The sequence below is a fragment of the Myotis nattereri genome (genome assembly GCF_964212035.1).
Source record: "Myotis nattereri genome assembly, chromosome: 6".
Taxonomy (NCBI): domain Eukaryota; kingdom Metazoa; phylum Chordata; class Mammalia; order Chiroptera; family Vespertilionidae; genus Myotis; species Myotis nattereri.
This window is the reverse complement of record NC_138081.1, coordinates 89,072,835-89,086,806: the sequence shown is the minus strand read 5'-3', so window position 1 is coordinate 89,086,806 and position 13,972 is coordinate 89,072,835. Positions and strand designations below refer to the sequence as shown.

The 13,972-nt window shown below is 36.3% G+C and overlaps 1 protein-coding gene across 1 annotated transcript; it reads left to right on the top strand.

Annotated features, from left to right (window-relative positions):
- Positions 1-1,998: 1,998 nt before the first annotated feature.
- Positions 1,999-11,544, top strand: LOC308520905 (amine sulfotransferase-like; the record flags this gene model as incomplete). Its single annotated transcript, XM_081093597.1, has 6 exons — positions 1,999-2,140; positions 3,971-4,179; positions 5,071-5,197; positions 6,001-6,095; positions 8,721-8,907; positions 11,423-11,544. The coding sequence occupies 6 exons, from the start codon at positions 1,999-2,001 to the stop codon at positions 11,542-11,544; spliced, it is 882 nt and encodes a 293-aa protein (XP_080949723.1).
- Between the last annotated feature and the right edge of the window lie 2,428 nt (positions 11,545-13,972).

The window sequence follows — 13,972 nt, the reverse complement described above, 5'->3', positions numbered from 1 at the left end:
TATTTTGTGCCCCCCCCCCCCGGTCCTTTTTAAAGAATGATCAGCAGGATTGTTAAAATGCTCACATTCCAGAAATTCTAATCCTATCGGTCTGTTATAGGCCTAGAATATGAACATTTACCAAAACCCAGGAAATTGTAATGCAAGTGATGTTTCTACTCTTACTCAGCAAAATTATAATATCTGACTTTCCTCTATTGATAAAATGATTTAGATTGTTTGTAAAAGTATTAAAGTTTTTTGACATGCAATTTAGACAAAGTCATATATGCAACTTTAACAAATTCATTTTCTAGGTGTCCACAAAAATTTTTGTAAATATATTTTATTGATTTTTTTACAGAGAGGCAGGGAGAGGGATAGAGAGTTAGAAACATCGATCAGCTGCCTCCTGCACATCTCCTACTGGGGACGTGCCCACAACCAAGGCACATGCCCTTGACCGGAATCAAACCTGGGACCCTTCAGTCCGCTGAGCGAAACCAGTTAGAGCTAAAAAAATTTTAAAAGTACACAACTAACATATGTGTTGGTTCTAAACCTAGTGTTATTAGAACTTCTGGGATTTCCTCATCTATTTAACATTCAAGAATAGATTTCTCGTCCAGTTGGTGTGGTTCAGTGGTTGAGCATCAACCTATGAACCAGGGATTATAGTTTGATTCCTGGTCAGGGCACATGCCTGGGTAGCGGGCTCAATTCCCAGAAAGGGGCATGCAGAAGGCAGGTGATCGATAATTCTCTCTCATCATTGATGTTTCTTTGTCTCTTTTTCCCTCTCCCTCTTTGAAATATATATATATATATTTAGCAGGTAGAGGTAATAGAGAAATGCCTATCTGGTCCAATTTTTGAACAGATATGTCTTTAGACTGTCTACTTCCTATTTATATATTGACTTTCTTATTTAGATTTATTTAGGATTTCTGATAAAAATTCAATTGGAAAATGTCATAAAAACCTTATAATATCTTGCAACTATATGAGGGTGACATCTCCAAAATAAAAGCAGTTGGTGTTACACACAGAGCATATTCCACAATTTATTTGAAATGCCAGACAGATCCCAAAGCCTCACAGGTTCTTTTAGGGACAACAGATTATTTCTGTTCCAGAAAAAAAAAAAGTACATTTATTGGAGAATTTCCTATTTCTATAATAATAAAAATATGAAATACTAAGAAACTGTATTAGTAAAGTGATTGAAGGCATGGGCTCTGTGGCCAAATAGTCTGGCATCAAATCCTGCCAGGTCTGCCAGCTGGGCAACCTTCCACCTCCTTTACCTTATTTTCCTTGGTTCTGTGTTTGGAATCATGATAATACCTCCCTCATGGGTTTTTAGGAAAAGCTGTTTAACCTTTTAGTATCTTAGTTTCCTCCTCTTTAAAACAGTGATAACACCTCTAGTAATGTTTGGTTGCTATTAAGAGTAAATTTTTATATATGCACTAGAGTCCCAGTGCACGGATTTGTGCTCTGGTGGGAGGGAAGGGCCCTCAGCTGGGTCTGCGCCATCTACCAGCCCGGGACCCCTCAGGGGATGTCCGCCTGCTGGATCAGGCCTGAGCTGGCAGTCAGACATCCCTCTCACAGTCCAGGGCTCTCATAGTCCGGCACCCCTCACTCATTACCGCCCGCCTTCAGTGGAGGCAGGAGAGGCTGCCGCTCCCATTGCTGCACTCACCAGCCATGAGCCCGGCTTCTTGCTGAGCGGCCTTCCCCCTGTGAAAGTGCACTGACCCCCAGGGGTCAGCTCCTGCATTGAGTGTCTGACCCCTGGTGGTTAGTGCGCATAAGTGACTGGTCCTTCTGCAGTTCAGTCAATTTGCATATTAGGGTTTTATTATATAGGATGCTGTTTAGTATGGCATGGGTTGAGACACATGACATTTAAAAGGTGCTTGGCATATATTGAACACTCAGTGTTAGTAATTACTATAAAATACTATGAAATTGAAAAGTATTTTATTTGTTTTTACTTGTAGGTGAATAAGTATGGACAACAAAGACACATATTTGCTGAACTTTAAAGACTATAATTTTGAATCTTCTTTAGTTGATATTGACTTTCTAGAAAATCTAGATGACTTTGAAATTAGAGATGATGATGTCTTCATAATTACGTATCCAAAATCTGGTAAGTTTGAGGAGTGGACTACCTGCTATCAGTTTTCACTCTGGTTTGGTAATACATGTGTACAAATGACCCCTTTTCCAGACATTAACAGTAGCCCAGCCTACATTTAGAGCACCATTAGGATTTTTAATAAAGTCAAACAAATCTCAAAGTTTTACTATAAAAGGTCATTAAAATGCATATATTGTTGTTTTTTAAGGCACATATGAAGAGACCAAATATTGAGCCAAAGCAGATACTAGGTCAATGCTGACCTGTTGGCTTTCTCTGAGAATGGAAGAAAACAAATTAAAAAAACCAGCAGGCTTTTGGTTAGCAGCATCTCTCAAGTCAGAACTAATTCCTAATATGCTTTTCAATTACTCTAATTGCTTTTATTTCCCTATAATAATGAAATAGTTTTGAACTAAAGTAAATTGTCCTCAAATCATACATTCCCCTTAAAAGCTTATTTTTTATATGTGTTTTTTAGAACACAGGGTGATTGGTGTTCTTGAATCAATGTTGTACAAAGTGGTTAATATTGCTCAAAGATACATTGGAGTCAAAGTCAATACAAAAAAGTCATTCCTGATTTTCATGAAAGTGCTCCAGTCCCTCCCTTTTACCATTGACTTTGAAATTCAGGAGCCTGTTTACTTTCCCCAAATTAGTAATACAATGCCTTTTCCCTGGATGTTTCTACTCTGCAAAATGTGTCAGCACAATTGATATCAGGTTTTTTTGTTTTGTTTTGCTCCCTTAGATGTTGGTGGTGCCTGAGTTTGCTTAGTTTTAGGTTAAGCAGCCCATAAGAATTTTTCCTTTACCCTTAATCCAGCCTAAGTATTTGGCACACCACACAGCAGTCTTTCGTCCAATCTGTTGGGTTCTTACTCTTCTTAGAGGGTAGATTAGTGCTCTCCGGATTTACCATAAATTTTATCAAATCTACTGTGTCTATTAAATCTACTCAATTGAGGAGCAATGATTGATTGCAAGATTATTGACACCTCACATTCTTTTAGAACATTGATTATATATTCATGAACACAGGTGTAAAAATCCTAAACCAAATAAATATAAGCAAAACAAATCTAGTAATGTAAAAAAAAAAAAATACCACTGTGACCTAGGTCGCTTTATTTCAAGATTGGTTTAAACATATATGAATGCAGTTCACCCACATTACTAAAGCATAAAAGAAAGCCTGAATTTTCAGCTCAACAGGTACAGAACAAGCATTTAATAAAATTCAGCATACATTCCTAAGGGAGACTATTAGCAAACTAGGGAGAAAGTCAACTTCTTTAACCTGATGAATAGACTCTAACCAAAACTACCATAGACATCAAAAGCAATAGGGAAACATTTAAAATCAAGTATGAGACAAGAATGCCCATCAGTACTTTCATTTAGCACTGTATTGGGAGACCTATACAATGTTTAAAAGAAAAGTTGAAAGGGGTCTTGAGCTCTTAAACTGTCTCTATTTCCAAAAGGTAAAGCTTTAAGAAAGACTAAGGAAGGAGAAACAGAGACAGCCGCAGAAAATCACATGAACAGAACTTACATGAATCACAGGGAACAAAAGAGCTGAAGGGTTAATCTAAATCACTACTATCACAACTCTTTTTGAGTAAAAACGGAACTTAGAACACCTAATTTTATCTTTACTAATTTTAATGTAAAACACATAGAAAAAAATGTTGGGCACATTTCCTTGGCATATTTGGAATGGTTAAAAAGAAAGAAAAAGCTCCAAATAGTTTTGAGATAGATGGCATAATTATTGACATTGTTAATAAAACATTAATTCAGGGTTGGAAATGAAATTATTTCTTTTTACAGGTACCATCTGGACTCAACAGATACTAAGCTTGATTTATTTTGAGGGTCATCGTAACAGAACTGAAGACTTGTCAACGCTTGATAGAATCCCCTTCTTTGAATACAATATACGCAAAACAGACTTTCTCAACAGACCGTCTCCTCGCCTCTTCTGTTCCCACCTCCCGTATTATTTAGTACCAAAAGGTCTCAAGAACAAAAAAGCTAAAGTAAGTCATAGAAATAGCTTATGGACCTTTGGCACGAACAAAAATACTTTCTTCAAATATATTTTTCCAGCCCCACTCATCCACAGTCTTTCAAACATGATAATTATAATTTTTGATACTGTTTTAAACATTAAATATGTATGGAATCATAAGTATATACATAAATTGGGCCATCCCACACATTGCTTGTAGTGTGATTATATAGTATACAGCAACATTTCTTTGATGACAGCACATAAAATTCTATTTTTTTTAATAGTTCAGTAGAATTTATTGTATGGCTCTACAATGTTTAGTGTATTAGTGAATAGGTAAGTTGCAGCAAATGTATATATTACATTGCAATACACGTTTTTTTTTTAATCCTCACCCAAGGATATTTTTCCATTGATTTTTAGGGAGAGTAGAAGAGAGAGGGAAGACAGAGAGAAATATCGATGTGAGAGAAACACATAGATTGGTTGCCTCCTGCATAAGCCCAAACTGGGGATGTGCCTGCAACCAAGGTACATGCCCTTTACTGGAATCGAACAAGGGACCCCTCAGTCTGCAGGCTGATGCTCTCTCCACTGAACCACACCGGTTAGGGCTGAAACAGTTTCTATGCAGGGTAATTTGTAATATTAACCAACCTTAAAAATAAATATACTTTTAGAAATAATTTCTATATGCTTGCGTACGTGAAATAAAAGTTATATGAATAAAGTTGATTACTTCAGTCTTTGTAATAGCAAAAAAATAAAAACTATAACCTAAATTTCCATGAGTAGTAGGCTGGATAAAACAAATTATTATGCATTCATATAGTGACATATCTTGGTATGAAAAAACAACAACAACCTCTAAGGAAAACCAAGAATTGTTAAAATTGTTTTACTATACCCCCTGCAGATTATTTACGTCTACAGAAACCCCAAGGATGTTATGACTTCATACTTTCATTTTTCAAATATGGTGGTCACGCTTGAAGCTGTGAATAATATGGAACATTTCATGAAAAGGTTTCTAGATGGAAATGGTAACTATGAATTTATGCATTCAACTTGTTTATGAGGCCATGTTGCCATTAGCCAAATTCTCAAACTTGGGGAACATATTTTAAGGAAATAAAGAAGAGTAATGATAGAAGCTGGATGCTCATAAGTGGTTACTGCTCTGTTAATTTAATTTGCCACCCAATGGCCTTTCTATTCTCACCAGGACCACTTTGGGGATTGCTATGGTTGCAAAGGCATATTGTTTAAGAAACAGTTTGACCAGATCATAAGAGAACCGCAATGGTGTACCCATTCAAAGTGGATGTAGTGTTTGTGTTCTGTCATTGACTTATGGTAGGCTTTATATGGCAGTGGCGGAATATTCATTTCAATACTGAGGAGGATAGGTTGATGGGAGAGGGTTGTGGAATGTGGAACTGGGGCTCTCACTTATTTAGAAGATTATATTCAAGTTCTGTCTTATAGATATCTGAAGTTGCTACCCCGACATCTTAAAACAGATAATAAAAGGAGAAATAAAGACAGATTTTCAGGTGGAAGAAGTAAGAAAGTAAGGAGCTTCCCTTCAATCTTCACAATGAGTTGCTTGGGCTTCTTATTTTCTCCTCTGCTGCTTTCCCTACATGCATAGGAAAGACAGATTTCCATTAAAATCATGAAATTGTTTCCCAAAGCACCATTTTTTACCAGGTAACATAGATGGCTAGTGGTGGGGGCTTTACTTACCTTTGGGGGGATTCCAGAACAGAAAAGAAAGTCTCTACTTTGCTGTTTGATAAGTGCAACATCTTTACCTTTTCAATCCCCACCCCCCACCCCCCAGTGGTAGGAAGCTGTTGGTTTGATCACGTCAGAGGCTGGTATGAGCACAGACATGACTTCAGTATTCTGTTTATGATGTATGAGGAAATGAAAAAGGTAAGAGGCGAAGGTGATTTTTAAAAATTATTTCTTTGAAACCCTTTTTGATTTTGGTTTAAATGAACCACATTTTCCTAGTTTCCTTGGTACCTAACTACTTCTCATGCTTTTTTAGGGGTTTCTCATTTCTTGCCCATCCCTCAGTTATTGGTTTCCTCAGGGCTCTCTTCGCCCTGTACACAGTCATCTTATGTGGTTCCTTTTCATGCACCCATCTGTGTCTCTAAGGGCAAACTCACATGACTAGTGATTGAAAAAAGAGAAAAGGCACTTCGAAACAGTGGGGCCAGCCCTGGTCGGTGTGACTATTTGGTTAGTTGTCATCCTATGCACTGAAGGGTTGCTGGTTTGATGCCCAGGCAGGGCCTGGGTTGCAGGCTTGATCCCTGGTAAAAGAGCAATGTTTCTCTCCCTCTCTATTCCTCTCACTCTAAAAATCAACAAAAATATTAAACAAGCAAAAGAAACAACAAACAAAAATAACCACTTAAGATTTGGCCAATTAGTCAGAGGTAATTGTGTGCCCAGTGATGAAAGTTTTTTGTGTTTTGTTATTGTTGTTTTTATTAAAGAGAATCTTGAAATGTGGCTTTCATGGAAATCACATAATATTTACATGTTGGCATCCAATGAAAACTGTCTTAATACATTGTGTAAACCCAACCAAACACATTTGAAGTTCACTATTTTGTGATCTATGGTTGATATGTTGACTACCTGCTACATATCTTACGTACTCATTAATTCAAAATTTTAAAATGCCTATTTTGTGACAGACCCTAAATCATAAGACAAAGACAACTGAACCCTTTATTTATAGAACTTATAATCCAACAGGGAAGACAAGTATTCATTAAGTAGGTATATATACTTTAATCCTGTGATAACTGTTATCAAGGAAAAGTGCAGGTATGATAAGATAGTACATGAAATATACTGATCTGGTATAGGTAATAGGCAATTGTTTCTGGAAAAGTAATATGACAACTTCAAGCTAATAGATATGAGTTGGCAGAGAAGTAAAATACAAGTCTAAGCCAAGAAAAGAGAATGTGCAAATTATCTGAATCTGTCAGGTGCATGATCTCTTGGAAGGAAGAAGTTAAAGAGCAAGGTGCAGGGAATGAAAGATTAAGATAGAGAGGTGTGTACAGTAGGAGCCAGACCATGCAAGGTCTTTGTTATTGATAGTAATTTCTTCATCTTAAAAGCAATAATGAGCCCTTTAACAGTTATTAGAAGAGTAGCATATGAGAGAATTAGTATCTTTATAATGTAATTCCCTCTAATGGGTTTAAAAGTGATAATAGTAAATATAGGCAAACTAGTTAGAGACCAGTTTGGTAAACGACTGTTTATTGTTAGTGTAAATAAATGCAAATGATTTGGGGATGTTGGTTTTGTATCTTACAACTTTGCTGAGTTTGTTTAATAGTTCTAACAGGGTTTTTGTTTGTTTTTTTGTAGATCTTTAGTGTTTTCTATTTATATAATCATGTTGTATGTGAACACATAATTTTACGTCTTTCTTTAAATTTGGATGCCTTTTTCTTGTCTATTGACTCTGGTTAAGACTTACAGTACTAGGCTGAATATAAATGGTGAGAATTGGCATCCTTGCCTTGTTCCTGATCTTTTGTTGTTGTAGTTGTTAATCCTCACCAGAAGATATTTTCCCATTGATTTTTAGGGAGAGTGAAAGACAGAGAAAGGGAAAGACAGAGAGAAATATTGAGGTGAGAGAAACACATTGATTGGTTGCCTACTACATGTGCCCTGACCAGGGCCCGGGTTGGGGAGGAGCCTATAATCATAGTACACGCCCTTGACTGGAATCAAACCCTGGACCCTTCAGTCTGTAGGCAGAGGCTCTATCCACTGACCCAAACCAACTAGGGCTGTTCATCTTTGCATTCCAGGAGTAAATGTCACTTGTTTATAGTGTATAGTCCTTTTAATGCATTACTGAATTTGTTTTGCTAGTGATTTGTTGAGGATTTTTGTATCTTATCTTTCATAAATGATATTGGTTTTTAGTTTTCTTTTCCTGTAGTGTTCTCATTTGGCTTTGGTATCAGGGTAATGCTGGCCTTATAGAATGAGTTTGGAAGTATTTCCTCCTCTTTGATTTTTTTTGAAGAGTTTGAGGATTGGTGTTAAGTCTTCTTTAATTTGTGTTTGGTAGAAATAACCAATGAAGCCACCAAACTTGGACTTTCCTTTTTTGTAGCCATTGTATTTAATTACTTGCTTTACTCTTTCCCTCATGAAATTGTAAACTCTTAACAAGCACAGATAGCATATTATTGTTCTCTTAAACTTCTCCAGCACCTATCACAGTTTTTGAAACAGAACATTACTAAAAGTGCTAGTTGAATGAATGAATGAGTGAATGGAGGTGAGTTGTCCTTATAAAATCAAACAATAGAAAGCTCTAACAAAGCTGACAAGCAGAGCACTCATTTTCATAGAAGGAATAGGAAAGTAATATATCTTTGTCAAACTTTAGACTTACAATAAGTCCATTCACCTTCAGTTTTCCAAAATGTGATAAAGGTGTTGGGACGTTACTTGTGCATTGTTTGTTAGCTAAATAGTTTCTCATACCCACAATTCTTTCAGGATCTCAGAAGTTCTGTGCTTAAAATCAGCCGTTTTCTTGAGAAAGAACTGAGTGAAGAGGATGTGGAAGCTATTGTGAAACAGGCTACATTTCAGAACATGAAGTCTGATCCCAAAGCCAATTACGATGAGATTCTAAAATATGAATTTGGGAAAAAAACAGATGAGGGACATTTTCTTCGCAAAGGTGATGCTCAGGGGTTTTTAGAAGCAGAAGTGTTGAGAGTTCAGTGATTGCTTGGCCCCTACACTAATTAAGGGGTGTTTTTACCGTGTCTTTCTAAGTGCAGTAATGTCATTTGGAACCTGGAGAGAATCAAAGCTCTTAACTGCCAATGGCCCTGAAAAGTATCCCAGGAAACTACACAATTTTTTAGTACATAGTCTAACACTTGAACCTAATTAATCAATGTTACATTCCTTCCTTTTAGTCTATATGTCCCTACTCTTTAAAATTGGTTAGCAAGTCTTACCTCAAGGTGATGTATATATGTGACCAGGACAGCTCCAATTATTGTTGTTCTTTTTTTTTTTTATTTCTCTAGAACATTCTAGAGGTAAACCCAACATGTTTTTTTGTTGTGGGGGAGGGAGTTTGAGTTAGTGATTTCCTCATGTGTCATATTTCTTCAATGTAAAAAGTAGATTGCTACTTCTTGAAACCAATATGCTATGAATTGAAATATTCAATAACAACATGCAATTAATATTTTTAAAAATATATTTTATTGATGTTTTACAGAGAGGAAGGGAGAGGGATAGAGAGTCAGAAACATCGATGAGAGAGAAACATCGATCAGCTGCCTCCTGCAAACTCCCCACTTGGGATGTGCCCGCAAACAAGGTACATGCCCTTGACCGGAATTGAACCTTGGACTCCTGAGTCTGCAGGCTGATGCTCTATCCACTGAACCAAACCAGTTAGGGCAATGCAATTAATTTTTATGGTGCTTTTATGACATGCCAGGATTTAAGAATGAAGATATTTCCCCCCTGATACTTCTTAATTTCAATTCAAAAAAATTTTTTTGATCTTTTAATGTACATTTTTCTAGAACAAAATTTGTACTTCTTTTATTCATATGTTATTCACTAATTTATCCATAACTTAGCATTTTGATGATGGATATTTATACTTAATTGATGAAGATCTTCTTGAAATTGTTCTTGATATTGCTATTTTTTAAAAAAGTGTTTCTTTTTTGTCCCATTTATTATCAGCTTCTAAGTCTTATTGCTTAAATAGACCAAACACAAAGTAATTCTCATGCCCATAAATAGCTGGCTCACTGTTCCAAATGCCAATGATAATGTTTAAATAAGAAAATTTGATAGTTGAAGATGGCAAATAATCTTCACTTAAAAATTGGCTTAATGACAGTTTCTAAGTTCCATCAAGTAAACCTGAAGCAATGACAGCTCTGAACATACTCTCTGACCTTGATTTCATTATTTGAAAATCTTTGGGTTTCATTTTTTTAAACTTTTAAAATGTTTTTATTGATTTCAGAGAGGAAGGGAGATGGAGGGAGAGAGAGAAACATCAATGGTGAGAGAGAATCATTGGTTGGTTGCCTCCTGCATGCCCCACACTGGGGATTGAGCCCGCAATCTGGGCATGTGACCTGACCAGGAACCAAACTGTGACCTCCTGTTTCATAGGTCAACACTCAAGTACTGAGCCCAGCTGGCTGGGCTTTTTTTTCAACTTCATTTTTTCTATCTTTAGCTTTTTATTTATTTATTTTTACTTTTTAAATTATAGTTGAGATTCAAGACTATTTTATATTGGTTTCAGGTATGCAGCATAGTGGTTAGACATTTATATAATTTATGAAGTGATCCCCCCAATAATTATAATACAAACCTGGAACCATACATAGTTATTACAATATTATTGGCCATATTTCCTATACTGTATTTTAAATTTCATGACTGTTTTGTAATTACCAGTTTGTACTTCTTAATCCCTTCAGTTTTTCAATTTTAAAAATGAAGAAATACTGATATTGTGGAGTTGTGTTAAGAATTAAATTACATGCTAGATATAGTTTCCCAAGTATGGTGCCTGGCATTTATTTTTTTTTAATTTTTGTATATATATTTTCTCTTTATTTTATTCTTGCCCCGTCCCCATTTATTCCCCTATCTCATCTTCCACCTCTACCCACCTCTCTTTCTCTCTCAATCACCACACTGTTGTCCATGTCCATGAGTTCTCTTTTTTTTCTTAATCTCTCCACCCTACACTCCCAATAGTTACCCCATACCAGAGTTGTCTGTCTGCTCTCTATCTATGAATCTATGTATTTTGCTTGTTCGTTCAGTTTGTTCATTAAATTTCACATATGAGTGAAATGATATGGTACTTGTATTTCTTTGGTGCCTGGTATTTAGTAAAATATATGAAAAAATTCTAACCTAGTCATCTATTTTACTTTTGTTATACCATCTCAATAAAGGTTATAATTTAATGGTAGTCGTTGGTGAAAGCATAATAGCTAAGGAAAGAGAACTTTAGAAGTGTTTTTCAGTTTGTTTCTTAGTTCATTTCTGTATAAGGAAACATGAAGTATCAAACCCATGGAGAACTACCAGATATTTAGCGTGGCTTGAAGAGGAGATGAAAGTGGGTGGGAAGAAACTCTTGCCCTGATAGTGCCACTTACTCACCCAGGTGCCGATCATGTGCTTATTTCTAGGTACCGTTGGAGACTGGAAACATCACTTGACAGTGGAGCAAAATGAAAGATTTGACAAAATATTCCAAAGGAATATGAAAGGTTTGCCTTTGAAGTTCATCTGGGATTTAAATGAGGAGTAAAATCAGTGTAAAAGAATTCTAAAAATATCTAACTAGAGAGGCTATTTTAATATATGCATTAATTTGTGCTTCTTATGCAAATGTTAATTATAAAACTTTATTAATAAAAAATGAGTAAACTGTACTTAGATTAGTTGCCAGGAGTTTGATAAACACTTTGAAATTTCAAAAATTAAAATGGTTTAGGAGATAGACTGCAGTGATACCCTGTATTATAAATTGAAAAACAGGAAGCATGTAATAGGAATTATAAATGTTCTGAGTTTTCTGTAGTGTTTATTTTTTCTTTACCTACAATTAAATTGAGTATCAATGAAATAGTTAATGACAATAATACAATAAAAAAGGTCAATAGTGTAAACTTTAGTCCAGAGGTGAATCTTACCTCAAAGACAAGGAGTATCATAGCATAATCATATAGAAAATATATTAAAAATCCAAGCATTGTTTTAATTTCAGACATGGTATACATAGTGTGTATGCTAACTTTACATTTTTAGTTAACCAGGTCACATCTCTATCAACTCTTATTGAATTATAAATTAGATATATTTTGCTTTATTTTTTATATTCAAAGTTTAGACCAATTTGCTAGAGCATCTTTTTGAAACAATTAGCTTTCCAAACAGTGCCTGACAGTTGACAAATCACAGTTGACTGGCTCACCAAGGCAAGTCACAAGAAATTCTGGGAGAGAGAGAAGATTTCAGCAAAACCCATCTACAGGGAGAAGAATATTTCAAAGACCGTTCTGATAACCTTATTGAGAAAACTTTTGTTTTTCTGTCCTTCCTAGAGTGTAGGTAACCATGTCATATTTTGCTCTGGGGTCTTCGTTCATGTTTTTAAAAGTAGCCATTTCACTATGGATTCTACACCCTCATTAGTCAGCTGCGTTTCAAGAAACTTGCTGATTTTTAGTTCAGTGCTTCTGGGGTTCTGAAGTGGTTTAAGTTGATCACAGATGAATCCCATGATGGAGAGAAGACAATGTACATACCAGAGTAAAGGCCCACAATGTAACAACTGTGTGAATAAGGACTCTATCAGGCAGGTACTGCTCAGAGATGTAGGAGTATTTCTAGTTATAGTTTAAACAAGTTGGGGAAGATGTTCAGGAATCCAGTGGAAACATGAGACAAAACTCTTTTCACTACACAGTCCATTCATTTCTGCCTACCACTGTGTTCATGAGGCCTACCCTGACTACCCTATTTAATAATGCAACCTCCCCAGCACGCCTTCAGATACTTCCTGTGATTACTAGTTTCTACATTACCTTTTTATTTCCAGAACATTTATCACCTTTCAATACACTAAGCAATGTGATTATGTACTATATATATTGTTTAGTGTCTGTCTTTTCCCACTAGTATGTTAGTTCTAGGAAAATAGGGATTTTTTAAAAAATCCATTTTGTGCCCTAACCAGTTTGGCTCAGTGGATAGAGTGTTGGCCTGTGGATTGAGGGGCCCCAGGTTTGATTCCGGTCAAGGGCATGTACCTTGGTTGCGGGCATATCCCCAGTAGTGGGTGTGCAGGAGGCAGCTGATCTATGTTTCTCTCTCATTGATGTTTCTAACTCTGTATCCCTCTCCCTTCCTCTCTTTAAAAAAATCAATAAAATATATTTTTAAAAAATCTATTTTGTTCAGTTCTTAAAACGCTATCTGGAATGTAACAGTCACTGGGTAAATTTGTGGATGAAAGAATAAATAAATTGTTGCCTAACGTAAAGGGAAAAGTGAACGCCTAAGAGCAAATCAAACCTATGTACTAAAAAACAGAGACTCATGGACACAGACAACAATATGGTGATTGCCAGAGGAAGTGGGGAGGTAGAAGGTAAAGGGAGAATAAATGATGATGGAAGGAGACTTGACTTGGGGTGGTAAACACACAATACAATATACGGATGATGTATTATATAATTGTATACCTGAAACCTGTATAATTTTATTAACCAATGCCACCCCCAATAAATTCAACAAAAATAAAACAAAAACAAAATAAAGGACTTTCTAATCATTTCACTCATTGATAACCTAAAAAAAAACTTCTATCTAAAAAGTCCTTAGGTAAGTATATTTTAAAAGTATGTTCTTGGTCAGTCTCAAATGGTCATATACTATGTGATTACATTTATTTAACATTAGAGGCCTGGTGCGCAAAACTTTGTGCACTGGGGGGGGGGGGTCCCTCACCCTGGCCTATGCCCTCTTGCAGTCTGGGACCCCTCGGAGGATGTCCACCTGCTGGCTTAGGCCCGCTGTCTTAGGGATTGGACCCAAGCGGCAGTTAGACATCGTTCTGGCAGCTCAGCAGCCCTCCGGGAATGTCCACTTGCCAGCCGAGAGCAGGCCTAAGCTGCAGTCGGGCATCCTTAGCGCTGCTGAGGAGGCGGGAGAGGCTCCCACCACCACCGCTG